This window comes from Cuculus canorus, chromosome 13 (genome assembly GCF_017976375.1).
Source record: "Cuculus canorus isolate bCucCan1 chromosome 13, bCucCan1.pri, whole genome shotgun sequence".
NCBI classification, from domain to species: domain Eukaryota; kingdom Metazoa; phylum Chordata; class Aves; order Cuculiformes; family Cuculidae; genus Cuculus; species Cuculus canorus.
In genome coordinates this window covers 2,156,254-2,168,707 of record NC_071413.1, presented here as the reverse complement: position 1 = coordinate 2,168,707, position 12,454 = coordinate 2,156,254, and the positions used below count along the sequence as shown (strand labels likewise).

Below are 12,454 nucleotides of genomic sequence, written 5' to 3'. Positions count from 1 at the left end.
ACGCGGAGCCGCCGCTGCCCGTGCGCCCCGCGCGGTCACAGGCCGCCGCCCCTATAAAGCCCCGCGGGCTCCGCCTCCGCCCCGGCCCCGCCGCGCCTGCCCCGCTCCGCTCGCTCCGCGGCCATTGGCTTCGTGCGGCGCCGCCGGGACCGCCCTGCAGCCCGGTACGGGGAGGGGGGCGGCGGGGGAGCGGGGCTGCTCGTACCGCCGGGGGCTCCGGGGCGGCCGCTGCCGGGCTGCGGCTCGCGAGGCTCCGGGGCTGCTGCCGCCGAGCTGGGGCTCCGCTGCTCCCGGGGGCTCCGGGGCTGCTGCTGCCGAGCTGGGGCTCCCGTACTGCCGGGGGCTCTGGGGCTGCTGCTCCCGGGAGCTCTGGGACTCCGGGGGCTCCGGTGCCGCCGCTGCCGCCGGCGGGGCCCCGCCGAGGCCTGTCCCGGGCCGGGGCTGTGCTGGGCGCCCCGTGGCGGCCCCGCCCGGCTCTCGTTGCTGTGCTCCAGCGGCAGCCCCCGCGCGGAGCCCCGCGGAGCGGCAGGAGCGCGGCGTTAAACTTCCCGCGGCGCTGCCGGGGCTCCGCGCACCCCCTGGTCCGGGACGGGCAGGAACGGTTAACTAAACTTCATCTAAGCCCGGCTCTGCGGGGTCCCCGTGTGCAGCCGCGCTCCCGGGCACCCCCTGTGCCGGTGCCGCAGCCCCCAGCGCTGAGAGAGCTTCGGGGATCCTCCCCTCTGCCCCGGTGTTGGGGAGCGCTGGGTCCCCTCGCGCCGGGCACGAAGCTCTGGCTCTTCCCTGGCAGGGCCGGTGCCTCGCGGGCTGCAGCTCAGCCTGGGGATCGGGGCTGGGCGCTGCTTGTGTCCGTCTGAACCTTCCAGAAGGGCAGGATGGATGGCACCGGGCGATGGATGGCACCGGGCGATGGATGGCACCGGCGCTGCGTTCCCAGCTGAGCTGTGCTGTCTCCGGCACACGGTGCACCTGTCCAGGAGGGCTCGCTGGGAGGGACGCGCTGCTGTGTGCCTCAGTGCTTGTGGGTAAACTGGTGGTTTTCTGTAGCTGCAGCAACCCAAAAAGCTGAGAGGATGTGCTGCTGTGAAGGGCTGCGTGACCCTGACCCTTATCGTGCCACCCCTGGAGCGCGGTGCCCGCTGCCCGGCAGTCGCAGTGAGGAGCAGAGTCCAGGTGACGCTTGTCTGGACTGTGTTCCTACTCTGGGATCCATGGTGGATTGGACTCCACTGACTGCTTTTGTTGCTCTTTCTTAGCTTTGGCCCTCGTGCTGAGCCGTGCACAGCTCCGGCTGCGGGTTGACACCTGTGGAATGAATTACCCTTTCGCTCGTGGGGATCGTGAAGTAAAGCAATCCGCTCCCTGCAGATTTGTGTGCTGGTAGCCCAGAAACAGGGGATGGGTAATGCCCGTTTCCTTGTAGGAATGCAGCAATCCAGGATGATTTTGACCTGATTATAAGTGAAGCTTTATAATTGCTTAATCATTGTCAAGTGGAAGAAGGATTAGCTCTGGGTTTGAATCTGGGGTCCTGTGTGACATAAGTGTTAAGCTTATTGCTGGCTAAATTGTGCGTATTGTGTGTGGAGTGGCTGTGTTTGAAATCTGCCACATCACTGAAATCGCTGCTCACTGCAGCTCGTCGGAATCTTGGAGCTGCTGCACTGGAAGCAGCTGAACAGGGAGGGAGGGGGGAGTTGTCTGAGGAGCATGTGGCTCCCGGAACCCAAAAGTGACTGCAGCTATAATCCCTGTGGAATAATTCCTAAACACATCTTTAAGTCTGTCACCTGGGCAGAAAGAGGCTGTTGTTGGAGCTGAACTGCGTCTGGCTGCATGCGAGGATGCAATTTAAGTAGGTTGTGGAAACTCTTGGGATTCACTTGTAGGTTCAGACAGGTGTGATGTTATCAAAATCCAAATCTTGATACTGCTTTCTAACAAGACACTGACTGGCCAACATAGTGTCCTGGGAACACCATTAGGTTGGAAAGTAAAAGTCCTTAGAAGTGAATTAGGAAGCAGCACAATAAGTAGGAAGATAAATCCGTTTCCTGGTTCTGCAGAAAGGCTTTCTTGCAACAGATGTTAATGGACTGTGTTCTTCCTATCCCAGTACCCTTAAATGGTTATGAAGTATTCTGTGATGCTTCTTGAACATCTACATATTAAATGCTCTTAGAATTTGCTGTAGAACGTTGGGTAAAGGTGTTGTTTAAATGCTTGGTAAGCGTGGCCTTGTTTTTGGAGTGAGCTCGTGCACAGTGTTTGGGCTGTAGAATGCGGTGTCCTGGGAAAGCTTGAAGCCACTGAGATAGGGAAGGAAAATAAGGGTGGGATACAGCAAAAATTACCTGTAGCATCAGCTTCCTCCCTCTCCTTATAACTGATAATACAGTGGAACTTCCTTCAATAACTGTGCTGCAATTAGCTTTCTGCTGAGTGTTTTGCTGTTAAAGTGGTTTGAGGATTTGATCCACAGCAAGAATCCTTGCTTGTATCATGGAAGAACATCAGGTGTCTGCATCCAGGTGTTTGCTGTCAGGAAAATCTGGGTTACCTCAGGCTGGAATGTGGTGCGTTATGTAGCACTAGAATGCCAGGGGTGGTTAAAGTAGTTTATTTCACTAGTTGTAAGAATTTACCTGCTGAATTGTGTTCCAGCCTTCCTCAGCCTTTCTCCTCTTCCTGAAGGAGGGAACTCATGTAATCCTACAGGCCTTTCATAACTAGAGACTCCAGTAACGGTCTGATGTTGAAGTCTCTTGCAGTGGTGAGGTCAGACTTGGTGCTGGCCTGCAAGGACTTGGTTTTTCCTGTTGGGGTGCACGGGGAGTGGGTTAATTCTTGTCCGGTTGCCTGGTCTGAGGATAGTCTGAATGGACAGCGGGGCCCAGGGTTGCTGGCTTCAGATCCTTCTTATTTCCACGGGTGGCCTGTGCTGGCTCTGACCCTGCACGCCGGTCTTGGAGCTGGTGTTGACCGTCATGGTCTGCTCTGAGCAGTGCTGCTCTAACTCCACTGTTGGGGAACAGCATTACCTCTGTGACCCACATCTCAGCAGTGCCCTCAGTACGGGACCTACACCCGTAACTAAAGGATCAAAATAAATGGTTTAAGTAAAACATTGTTTATCCTTGTATTTCAACTCTTCAGTTTTTTTATTCCCCCATCCAAAACAGTGCATGTCCTGACACCCCTGCAGACCTGAACACTGACACTCCTGCAGGCCTGAGGAGGTGGCCGTAAACTCCTGGAGGAAGCGTTCTTGTTTAACAAGCTCTTTTGGGCACTTTGTACTTTCTGTTAATGTTTTCCCTCTAAACATGTTCCTGGTGATTGTCTGTGTGGTTCACCGCTCAGGGCGCTCCACACGCTGCTCCAGGGCTTGCTCAGGGCTCTGCAGCCGAGAACGTAGCACAGCTTTAAGGGTGGGAAGGCAAAGGAGGAAGGTTCTCTGCTGCTCCTTTGGTGGATTTCTAAACCTGCAAGAACTGAGAATTGGGACTCTAATCTGTACTGCTGTGAAGCAGCAAATGCAGCTTGTTCTCAATACTTTGCTAATGACATGTAAGTGATGACTTCTGTTTTTTGGGATTAAAGTAGGAAGCTTGCCTGTTGGAATATGAGCCACTGGTGTCAAAATGTGCTCTCACTGGAGGAACAGTGGCTGTAGAGAGTCAAGCCAATATGTTCTTTGGCCTAAAGTCTGAGGCACGTAATGTGTCCACATCTAGTTAGAGTAGCTCAAAGCGACTCTGCTTTAGTAAGGGGGTTGGACTGGGTGATCTGTAAAGGCTGTGTGGATGTGGTGCTCAGGGATATGGTTTAGTGGTGGACTTGGCAGCGCTGCGTGAAGGGTTGGACTTGATAACCTTAAAGGTCTTTTCCTGCCTCAACAACTCCGTGATTCCACATACGCTGTTAAAGTATGAAGAGTGAATCTTATTACTGTTTTTCAATAACTGGCTCAGTTTTAGGGTTTATGAGGTGAAAAGCTGATAGGAACTGGCCTGCCCAGTGCTCGCCAGTGCTGTGGAGCTCCTGTCCGAGAAGGATGGGAGGAGAGCTGGAGGTGCTGGACAAAGACCAAACCCAAATCACAAGAGCCTGTGCCAGCTTGTCACCCCTCCCTGGAAGAAGTGTGTCTGAAGGGGAGGTGCTGAGAGAAATGAGCATCTCCTGAAGTGCTGCTGGCCCCTCCTTTCCAGACCCTGTTCCGTGGATCTCAGGCTGATGTCCTGCGATCAGGAAACTTAGTTTTTCCCTGGCTGGTAGGAAGCTGTGAACTGCCTGACGCAAGTTCACCACTCTATAATCTGATAATTCAGGGGTGTTAGCCTGACATTCTTCACTTCCATGAAATCAATACGAGCTGCATCTGAGTCAGAAAGGGGTGGAAATAGATTCTTTCCTCCCTCGCTCCCTCATGGTGAGCAAGATGCACTGGAACACAGCTTGGAGCTGGTTTTCATACAGCACTCCCTGTTCCTCTCTTAGAGGAGCGAGTGGGGCTTCTTGTGTGCTGGGAAACAGAGAAGGGATATTTTGTTTTTATTTAGAGAGCAGAATGCTTCTTTGAGGGCTCAAGTCTGGGTTGTAACCTTTGCCCAGAAGCAGGGTGAATATGAGGAGTAATAGTGCAAGTAAAACAGCAACTGAAGTGGTAACCAGACTTACTTGGACTGAATCAAGTTGCATTTCACTGTTAGATTCCTATTTTCTTGCGAAGTGCTTTAAAATAAGCTTAGCTTTAGCTGTTCCTGCTAACAAGTGGTGCTCCCAAAGAGGATAAAAGCACTTCTGTAAGAAAAAAAAGAAATTTTAAGTAATTTAGAGTTGGGGAACAATTAGTTCCTCTTATTCTGCAGAGCTCTGCAGTTTGCTGGCGTGATAAATACGTGCACGCTTCAGAAGTGTCTGTGTCTGCTACTCTGAGTTAAACATCTTTGAGTAAGTTACTGTTTGTTCTGATTTTCTCATTATTTTGTGCATTTCAGCAAATGGTGTTCTAGTTACTCGGCCTTTGTTGTTGTGGGGTCTGAGCTAAGATGGAATTGATGCTGTCATGCTAAGGAGTGGAGCTTCACAGTGTGGCTACGCAAGTGAAATTCAGTGGAATTGTGCTTCTTGAACGTGATGTGCTGATGGAGCTGGGGTGGAAGAGTTTGGAGAACACAGCATTCTGCTGCTTTGTAGCTGGGCTTCTGTGGAGAGGACGCTGAGGTACCCGGTGGCTGCATCCCAGTTAATAGCCCCCTAGGTCTTTAACAGTGTTATAGCAGGGCACTCGGAGGATGATGTCACTAAGAATCGAGTAAATAGTTGTGTAATTTGAATGTGAACGCGATGTAACTGCCAAGTAACGATGCAAATGCAATGGCATCTTCTGTTTTAACAGCGGTTTGTCTGAATTTCAAAATCCTTCTTGAAAAGGAACTGAAACGGGAGGTATCTGTGAAAGGTACCTCACTTGAATGTCAAAACACAAATCCTACTCATTGTTCTCAGTTCCAAAGGTTGTAAGACTTCATTTCCAGCGTTTTGGAGAAAACAGCAACAGGCTTTGATTCCGTGGTATGTTTTTCACTTGAGCTATCCTTTGTACCATTAGTTGTATCGTTAATATTATCACTCTGCTCTCAATATAGAAAGGATTTGGCTGTGTGAGGGTTATGATTGCTTTTTTTTAACCAGTAACGTAATGCTTCTTAGATTCTCTGCTCAGCCAGCTTCTGCTCTGCCAGCAGCTTGAGCTATTTCCATGTTTACAGGCATGAAGCCACACACTTAAGTGGTTCCATTTAAACCTTTTATATAACATTAGTACTTGTGTGTTGCTTTACAGCTCAGCATGATAGGCTGCAATAAACTGCATAGTGAGTATGGCTTATGACAATTTTTGGTGGGCTTTCTGTTAAGCATTAAGGGATTCTGGTAATGTATTTAAGCAGGAAGTAGTGTACAAAGCCTTTCTTGGTGTCAATAAATCTAAAGCTGCCCAAGGTGTGACTAGCAGAATGTCTGCATCTCTGCTGATGCCACCCCTCCAAGTTACATTAGCTTGGGGTTGGATGTTGTGTTCTGCCAACAAACTCTCAACGGAGTCTTCTAATGCGTTCCTAGAATTACAGCGATGCATTAGGCAGCATTTTCAGATGCTTTTATCTTTTAGGGTGGAAAGGAATTGAATCTCAAAAATGCCTGAGCCAAAATTTGGAGGAGCTTTAATGTACTTTCTTGTTTCTGTAGATGTAATAAATAATATTTAAGTTTAGTATAAAATCCTTTAGGTTTCTGTATTTGCCTCAGTTAGAGATGGTTTGTACATCCACACTTCTATCTGTCTGAAGGGTGCTGTGGGCAGGTGGAGATCCATATGAATGTAGTAACCCACCTGTTTTAGTCAAGTATTCCACCTTTCTTTTCTGTACCCCCATTTTTATCAGACTAACGTGGTGCTGAGCAGATGCAGTGGCAAGGGGGGCGGAGAAAAGGGAAGGAAATTCAGAATTGTGATTCTCAGACAGTACTAATTTGGCCAGCGATGTGATTTCCTGCCGTGTCGGAGAAGGCACGGGGTGAGCAGTTCAGTGTTTGCAGTCTGCTTCTCTTCAAGGTGTGTGACAGACAACTGAACTAGAAATTTTTGGCTTCCTTGTTGGGGCACAGCGTGTTGATGGCATCTTAGTTGCATTGCTGTAGCTAAAATACTAGAATTCAGTATTTAAATGCAGTTTCTTTTTCCTTCTTGCTGGAGCTCGGTAGTTCTGTTGTAAAAGAATTGATGCGGCTGCCACTAAGAGTTCTAAAACCAGTTATTTGTGCTGTGTAACTCATGAACCAGAAGCTGAAGATTATACTTTCTAGCTCTTCCTGCGATGATCTGTCAGCTGAAATGATTCTTTCTTGTAGGCTTTTTCAGGTTCGGGCAAGGATTTTGGAGCTACATCAATCACATAGCAGGCTTCATAACTCAGGTTTTCTGTGGCAGCTCATCTCCTCCCATAAATCTCTTCTACCTGTTTTTTAGGGAATGAAATGTTTTAAATTCCTTTCTAGCGAAGCTTATCATTTGGGTTTTTTATGGTGAGATACAGGTTTCTAGAAGAGGAGGATTTGTGGGATGTGTTCTCTCCTCCTTCCTATTATGGGAAGAACACTTGGGATCTAAAGATCGATTAAGCTGAAAAAATGGCAATAAAGCTGCAGCACTTGGAAACACTTGTGCGCTGCAGTTTGGCTGCCTTCTGGTGTCCATGGGCTCTTTTCCTCGACACGGTGCATGATACGTTCACACCTTCCCCATCACGTCTTGGGAGGTCATAGCAGTCATCTTCTGCACATGGAATCACCGAATCGAGGCAGAGGCCTTCATGGGCCAACCACGGTCATACAAGCTTCCTTTGGGACGTGCCTTGAGAGACCATATAACCTGCCCTCCTAGCCTCGCTGTGTCTGTTACCACCTCAAGCAATCTAAAGCATGTGTTTATTTTCCCTTTCGAAAGGTGTTCCTGATCTGTAATGTGTTTTCTTCAGCTAAGGCCTGTTTTGTCTGCAGACGTGGAAAAAATGCCCTTCACTGGGAGCTTGATCCATCTGTGAAAAAAAAATCCATGCAATTGGATGTGGTTTCGTCAGCATAAACATGACTGCATTTCATGTTAGGATCCTGTTGCGGAGCTTTGCCTTTCTCACTTCAGATTCTCCTCTCGCCAGCTCATCTCCCCAGAAGTGCAGCACCTGGGAAAGGGTATAAGGCTCCAAAATAAGTCCAGATGATATTGCAGGCTGCCTGTTTGTGTGTATGTGGAGCCTGCCTTGGTGCTCAGCTTATCGTATATGTAATGAAAGGTGAATGGCTCACATTTGGGCTGTAAGCTGCAGTCGTTTAAGATCCTACTCGGAGCTGTGTCCTAGCCAGGTGTTCAGCAGGCAGGGTTGTGGTTTTTTTGTAGCTAACTAGTGCTGCTTATTATGGTCTGTCTTAATGTTCTATGGTCTGGTGGTGGGGTACCTGTGTTGCAGGAGATCTGCTGTTGGGCTGGCGTTGCCTCTTCTCCTTCCCCTCCATGGGCTGAGGAAGCTGATGGCTTGAACTTGGATTGCCGCTGCCTGCCAGGGGATGGTGATAGCAGTCATCAGCTCTGGAATTGCTGGTGATCATCCTGTTTACCCAGGCACTGCGGCCAGACAGACCTTGTGGAAAGCTGTGCTGTTGCTTGGTTTGAAGTCTTGTCACTGTTGAACTTGGCTGGTCTTTTGAAGGTGTCAGTGAGCACACGTTTTCTTCTCTGTGTTGGCAAATTTCAGATCTGTCCTTTGAAGAACAGTGGTTTGGAACTTCTGAATTAGTATTCTCTCACAGAAACTCTTAGTTTTGAAAGCGATGGACCATTTTATTAAGAACTCCACAGGAGAACTGCTTGAGCCTGTTATCTGCTGCTGACAGACTTCAGCGGTTTAGGCTGAGGTTGTCCAAGCTGTGAGTAACTGCTGATAACTTCCACTGGAAGTGGCTTGCAGCAATAGCTAATCGTGCTTGTTTAGCTCTCTCAGGAAGCTCTCCCTGTGCCTGATTATGAGGAGGGACGGGGCTGTAGATCAGTTAACAGCCTGTAGATCAGTTAACAGCAGAGCTGAAACTGAAAGGCTGTCTATAGAGATCGCTGGGAGTTGGGTGAATGTTTTCTACTCTATTGAACTGCCGTGCAAAGGTTTCCTCTCTTCCATGACCTACAGAGAAAGGCGTCTTTAGTACCAGTACAGCATTAGGTAGGAAGATAGTGCAGGTGCTACAGAGAGTAAGAAGCTTACACTGTGCAAATAACGTGCTGGGGTAATTCTACGTTGAAGAGAACAGGGTGATTGCTCAGCTCAATTCTGCTGATGTTCTCGCCCTTTCCTAGGACACACAGTGGGAATTGCATGAGGAAATCATGCAACAACTCTTGGTTCCTGAGGGAAGCTGGATGAGGGGAAAAGACATAGAGCAGATGAATTAATTAAGTGCGTGTAAGCCTGTTAATCTCAAGTCTTCTGAATAAAACAATTCTGAAGTTACTCCAGAAGGGATCTATTGAGTTTTTTTCCTGCTCCTGTCTCTAGGATGTCATGGATATTTTTGGCAAATTAGAAGTGAAGAAGCAGGCAGCTGAGGGTCTGGCGCCTTTAGAGATTCTTTGCCCCACGCCACCCCTGGTAGCTTGTTTTGATTGGGTTTTTTTGTCTGTTGTTTTTTTCTTTCTGCTTTAAGAAACATTCTGCATCCACCTGACCTCAGATCATTGAGATTTTTTTTGGTGGGAGTAGAGATGATCACAAATGATGTGTTTCAGTGACTTTTTAATTACGACATGGGTATTCATATCTCCTTGGTGTGCCGCTTTCCTATAACTGTCCTTGGAAAGTTGCGGATTGCCTTACACAAGGGTTCCTGTTACTATGGGTGTCTCAGGGATGCGTGTCGCTTGGTAATCCTTACAGAGGCGAGTCTGAAGACTTGCATGAGCATACTGCAAAAGCATCAATGTCCTGTGATGCAGTAGAATCTGCTGTAAAGAAGCTGTTAGCTCACCTTCTGGCTTGTTTTAGACCTTAGCAGCACAAGTTAGCTTATATAGCAAAGTGGGAGTGATATAGATTTTATCCTTTTCGCCTCTTCACCTAAGTTTTGTCCAAACATATTGCGTGTTGGTAATCTCCTGGAAGGCCTAAGGAGACACTATGAGGATAACGTAATTGGACAAGTATATTAATGGAAAATAATATTTCTGAATACCTGAGTAACTGTAGTTACCTTTAGTTAAGCATGACGTTGGTTGCTTCCATTAAGACCTGAAACTGGTTTTTCCTTTTAGACAGGAGGAATCAAATTGCCCTATGGGAATTCCCAAGTATGCTTTAACAGATTATCATGTGTGAGACATATACTATTCTCTGTATGTGTCCTAGGAAATCTCCTTAGAATATCTGAAGTCCATATGGCTGTGTATGATGAAGATATCTTGAAAAACCCGTTTTATTTGGCCATTCAGAAGCGGCGTCCTGATCTATGCAGCAAAGTTGCAGAACTCCATGGTATTGTAAGTATAAATAAGTACACGTAGAAGCTGCTTTTTAAGTAATAGCAGCTACATATTTAAATCACGCGCCTGCTATGACACATGTAAAGATCAGTACAACTTACAAAACTTGGAAGTGAACCAGAACAACTTTCAGTTTAAATTGCTTGTTATTTACTAATATTGAACCTCTTGATATGTTGTGGGGTGGTAAAAGGTCAAAGCTGGTGCTGTTTCTAAACTGTACAGGAAGCTTATTTTCTTGCTGTGAACCAAAGTGATGTTTTCTCCTGCTTGTAGCTTAAAATGGGGTTGAACTTCTGGAATCCCGCGTGGACACTGTCACTCGTTTCTGGCAGCATCTTTTCTTAGATGTTTTTCTTTCTGATGGATGTTCATTTTAGATTGAAAACATACTTCACTTTTACTAGCTGCCTAATTTTAGGTCATCCAGGTCGCTGGTGCTAAGTAACTTAAGATTTAATCTCCTTCTCTTAGTATTGCTTGCTTAGCCATGTCTGTTATCCTTTTTCAGGCAAGTCACTAAATATTTTGAGGTCAGTCACTGGACTGTGTGTCTATCAATGGCCTTTTCTTATTTATTTTATCACAAGCATCTATAGGTGCTCTGTGTTTGCTAGCAAATGTTTAAGCCGGACTCAGCTGCTTGCCTCTGAAGGAGAAAAGCTATTGATGTTTCACTGGTGATATGTGGCATTTCTCTAAAGCATGTTCTGACTTTTTTAGGTGTTGGTTCCGTGCAAAGGGAGTCTTTCAAGCACCAGTCTTTCAACCTGCCAGTTTGAATCTTATGTTCTGAAGCCACTAGAAGAAAATTTTCAGACCTTAAATGGAAAGGTATTGCTGTTTTGGTGTCTGACGGTGGGCTGGGGACACTCTAATAAATGATTCCCTGCAGCTGATGACTGATAGTGTGTACTAATGGTTACAGGAGAGCTAGCCAGGAGCTGGAGGAGGTAAAGCTGACAGTGGGAAATGTAGGCAAGATGTGTGGTGCTTTTCTGAAGCTGCATTTAGGCCCAAATTCTAATTTTTCAGTTTCCTATTTGCTAAAAGGGCTTCTCAATCTGCAAATGGTCACTTAGACCTTAGAAATCGCCTGGAACCTCTGGTAGTAGACTTCTAAAGAAAGTAGATGTAAGCAAGGTTTCACTTGCCATTGTAGGCTGGCAGAGTCTTTCTTTCAGTGTCTACACAGCACGAGAATATGAAATCTTTTGAATATGGGGTTTTCTTGCGGGGTTAACTTCTTCTCTTCCCCTGGAAATGTAACTCTGCAATGCAGACACCAAAGAGTAACTTTCTTCTGGCAGAGTTTTACACTTGATCTGGTTTTCTTTTTTGTTTCAGGAGATCTTCGTACAAGGAAACCTCATCATTTTAGGAACTGGTTTTAATTACCACCTTTCAGTGCCTGTTCTTTTTGAGGAAACATTTTACAATGAAAAAGAAGAAAGCTTTAGTATATTGTGCATAGCTCATCCGTTGGAAAAAACAGAAAGCTCAAGTATGTATCGAAGCGTGAACTTGGTTGTTCTGTTTGCACAGTGAGCAGATTAGTGTGTTTGATACGCTTAATAAATGTCCTACGTTCTGAAAAGCATTGGCTTGGTTGAAGGCCCTTGGCATTTATTAACCAAATGCTGGGGTGGGAATTGCTGTGCTGCTGGAGAGAAATACTGAGTTGCTGCCTGGCAAGCTTAATTCTGTAGGGTCTGTGCCCCAGTCTGGTGCTAAAAATCATACTGGAAAGCACATGATCCAGCATGAATTTTTTTTTTAGCAATGCTCAACATAGCACCAACTGCTTAAAAAAGGGATTTGGGCTTAAGCATGACATGTATCTAGAGATGGAAGGTGGATGTACAAACTGGCGAGGTGAGCTTTTTCACGCTTGTTTTGTCAGTGGCTCGAGGTTGTGCAGCACAGTTATGTGGCAGCTCTCCTGGTGGTGTCTCACTAAGTTGAATGTGTTAATTTTTGCCTTGGTACTGGAAGTGTTCTTGATAAGGCTGGAACAGTATTTCCAAGGCTGCTGTTAAAGCTAGGAATGTAACAGGATTTCCTTGTGAATTTGTATAACAATCTGTTTACCAATTAAAAGGAACAGAAGCTTCTTAAAACATGCTTTTTCTGGAATAAAAAGATCTAGTCTTCCTAAATACAGAAGAAAATCTATTTGAAACAAATGATAGCCGAGTGAAGTAATAGTAGGGTAGCGTGAAAATAGTGCTGTAAGGGAAGCATGAAAGCTGTTCTGAAAGAAACTGGCATACATATAGGTTTAAACTCTATAAATATTAATCTAAATCTAAAACTCCTTGTGCCATTCCAGTTTTTTGCCATTATTTAATGTAGTTGCATAGC

At 46.7% G+C, this 12,454-nt stretch overlaps 1 protein-coding gene across 1 annotated transcript in view; it reads left to right on the top strand.

Moving 5' to 3' along the window:
- Window positions 1-31: 31 nt before the first annotated feature.
- Window positions 32-12,454, top strand: part of ANKRD27 (ankyrin repeat domain 27) — a 38,000-nt gene continuing 25,577 nt past the window's right edge. Inside the window, 4 exon segments of the mRNA XM_054078397.1 lie at window positions 32-164; window positions 9,957-10,087; window positions 10,814-10,924; window positions 11,438-11,594. Coding sequence (XP_053934372.1) covers window positions 9,986-10,087; window positions 10,814-10,924; window positions 11,438-11,594 — 370 coding nt within the window. The 5' untranslated portion in view covers window positions 32-164; window positions 9,957-9,985.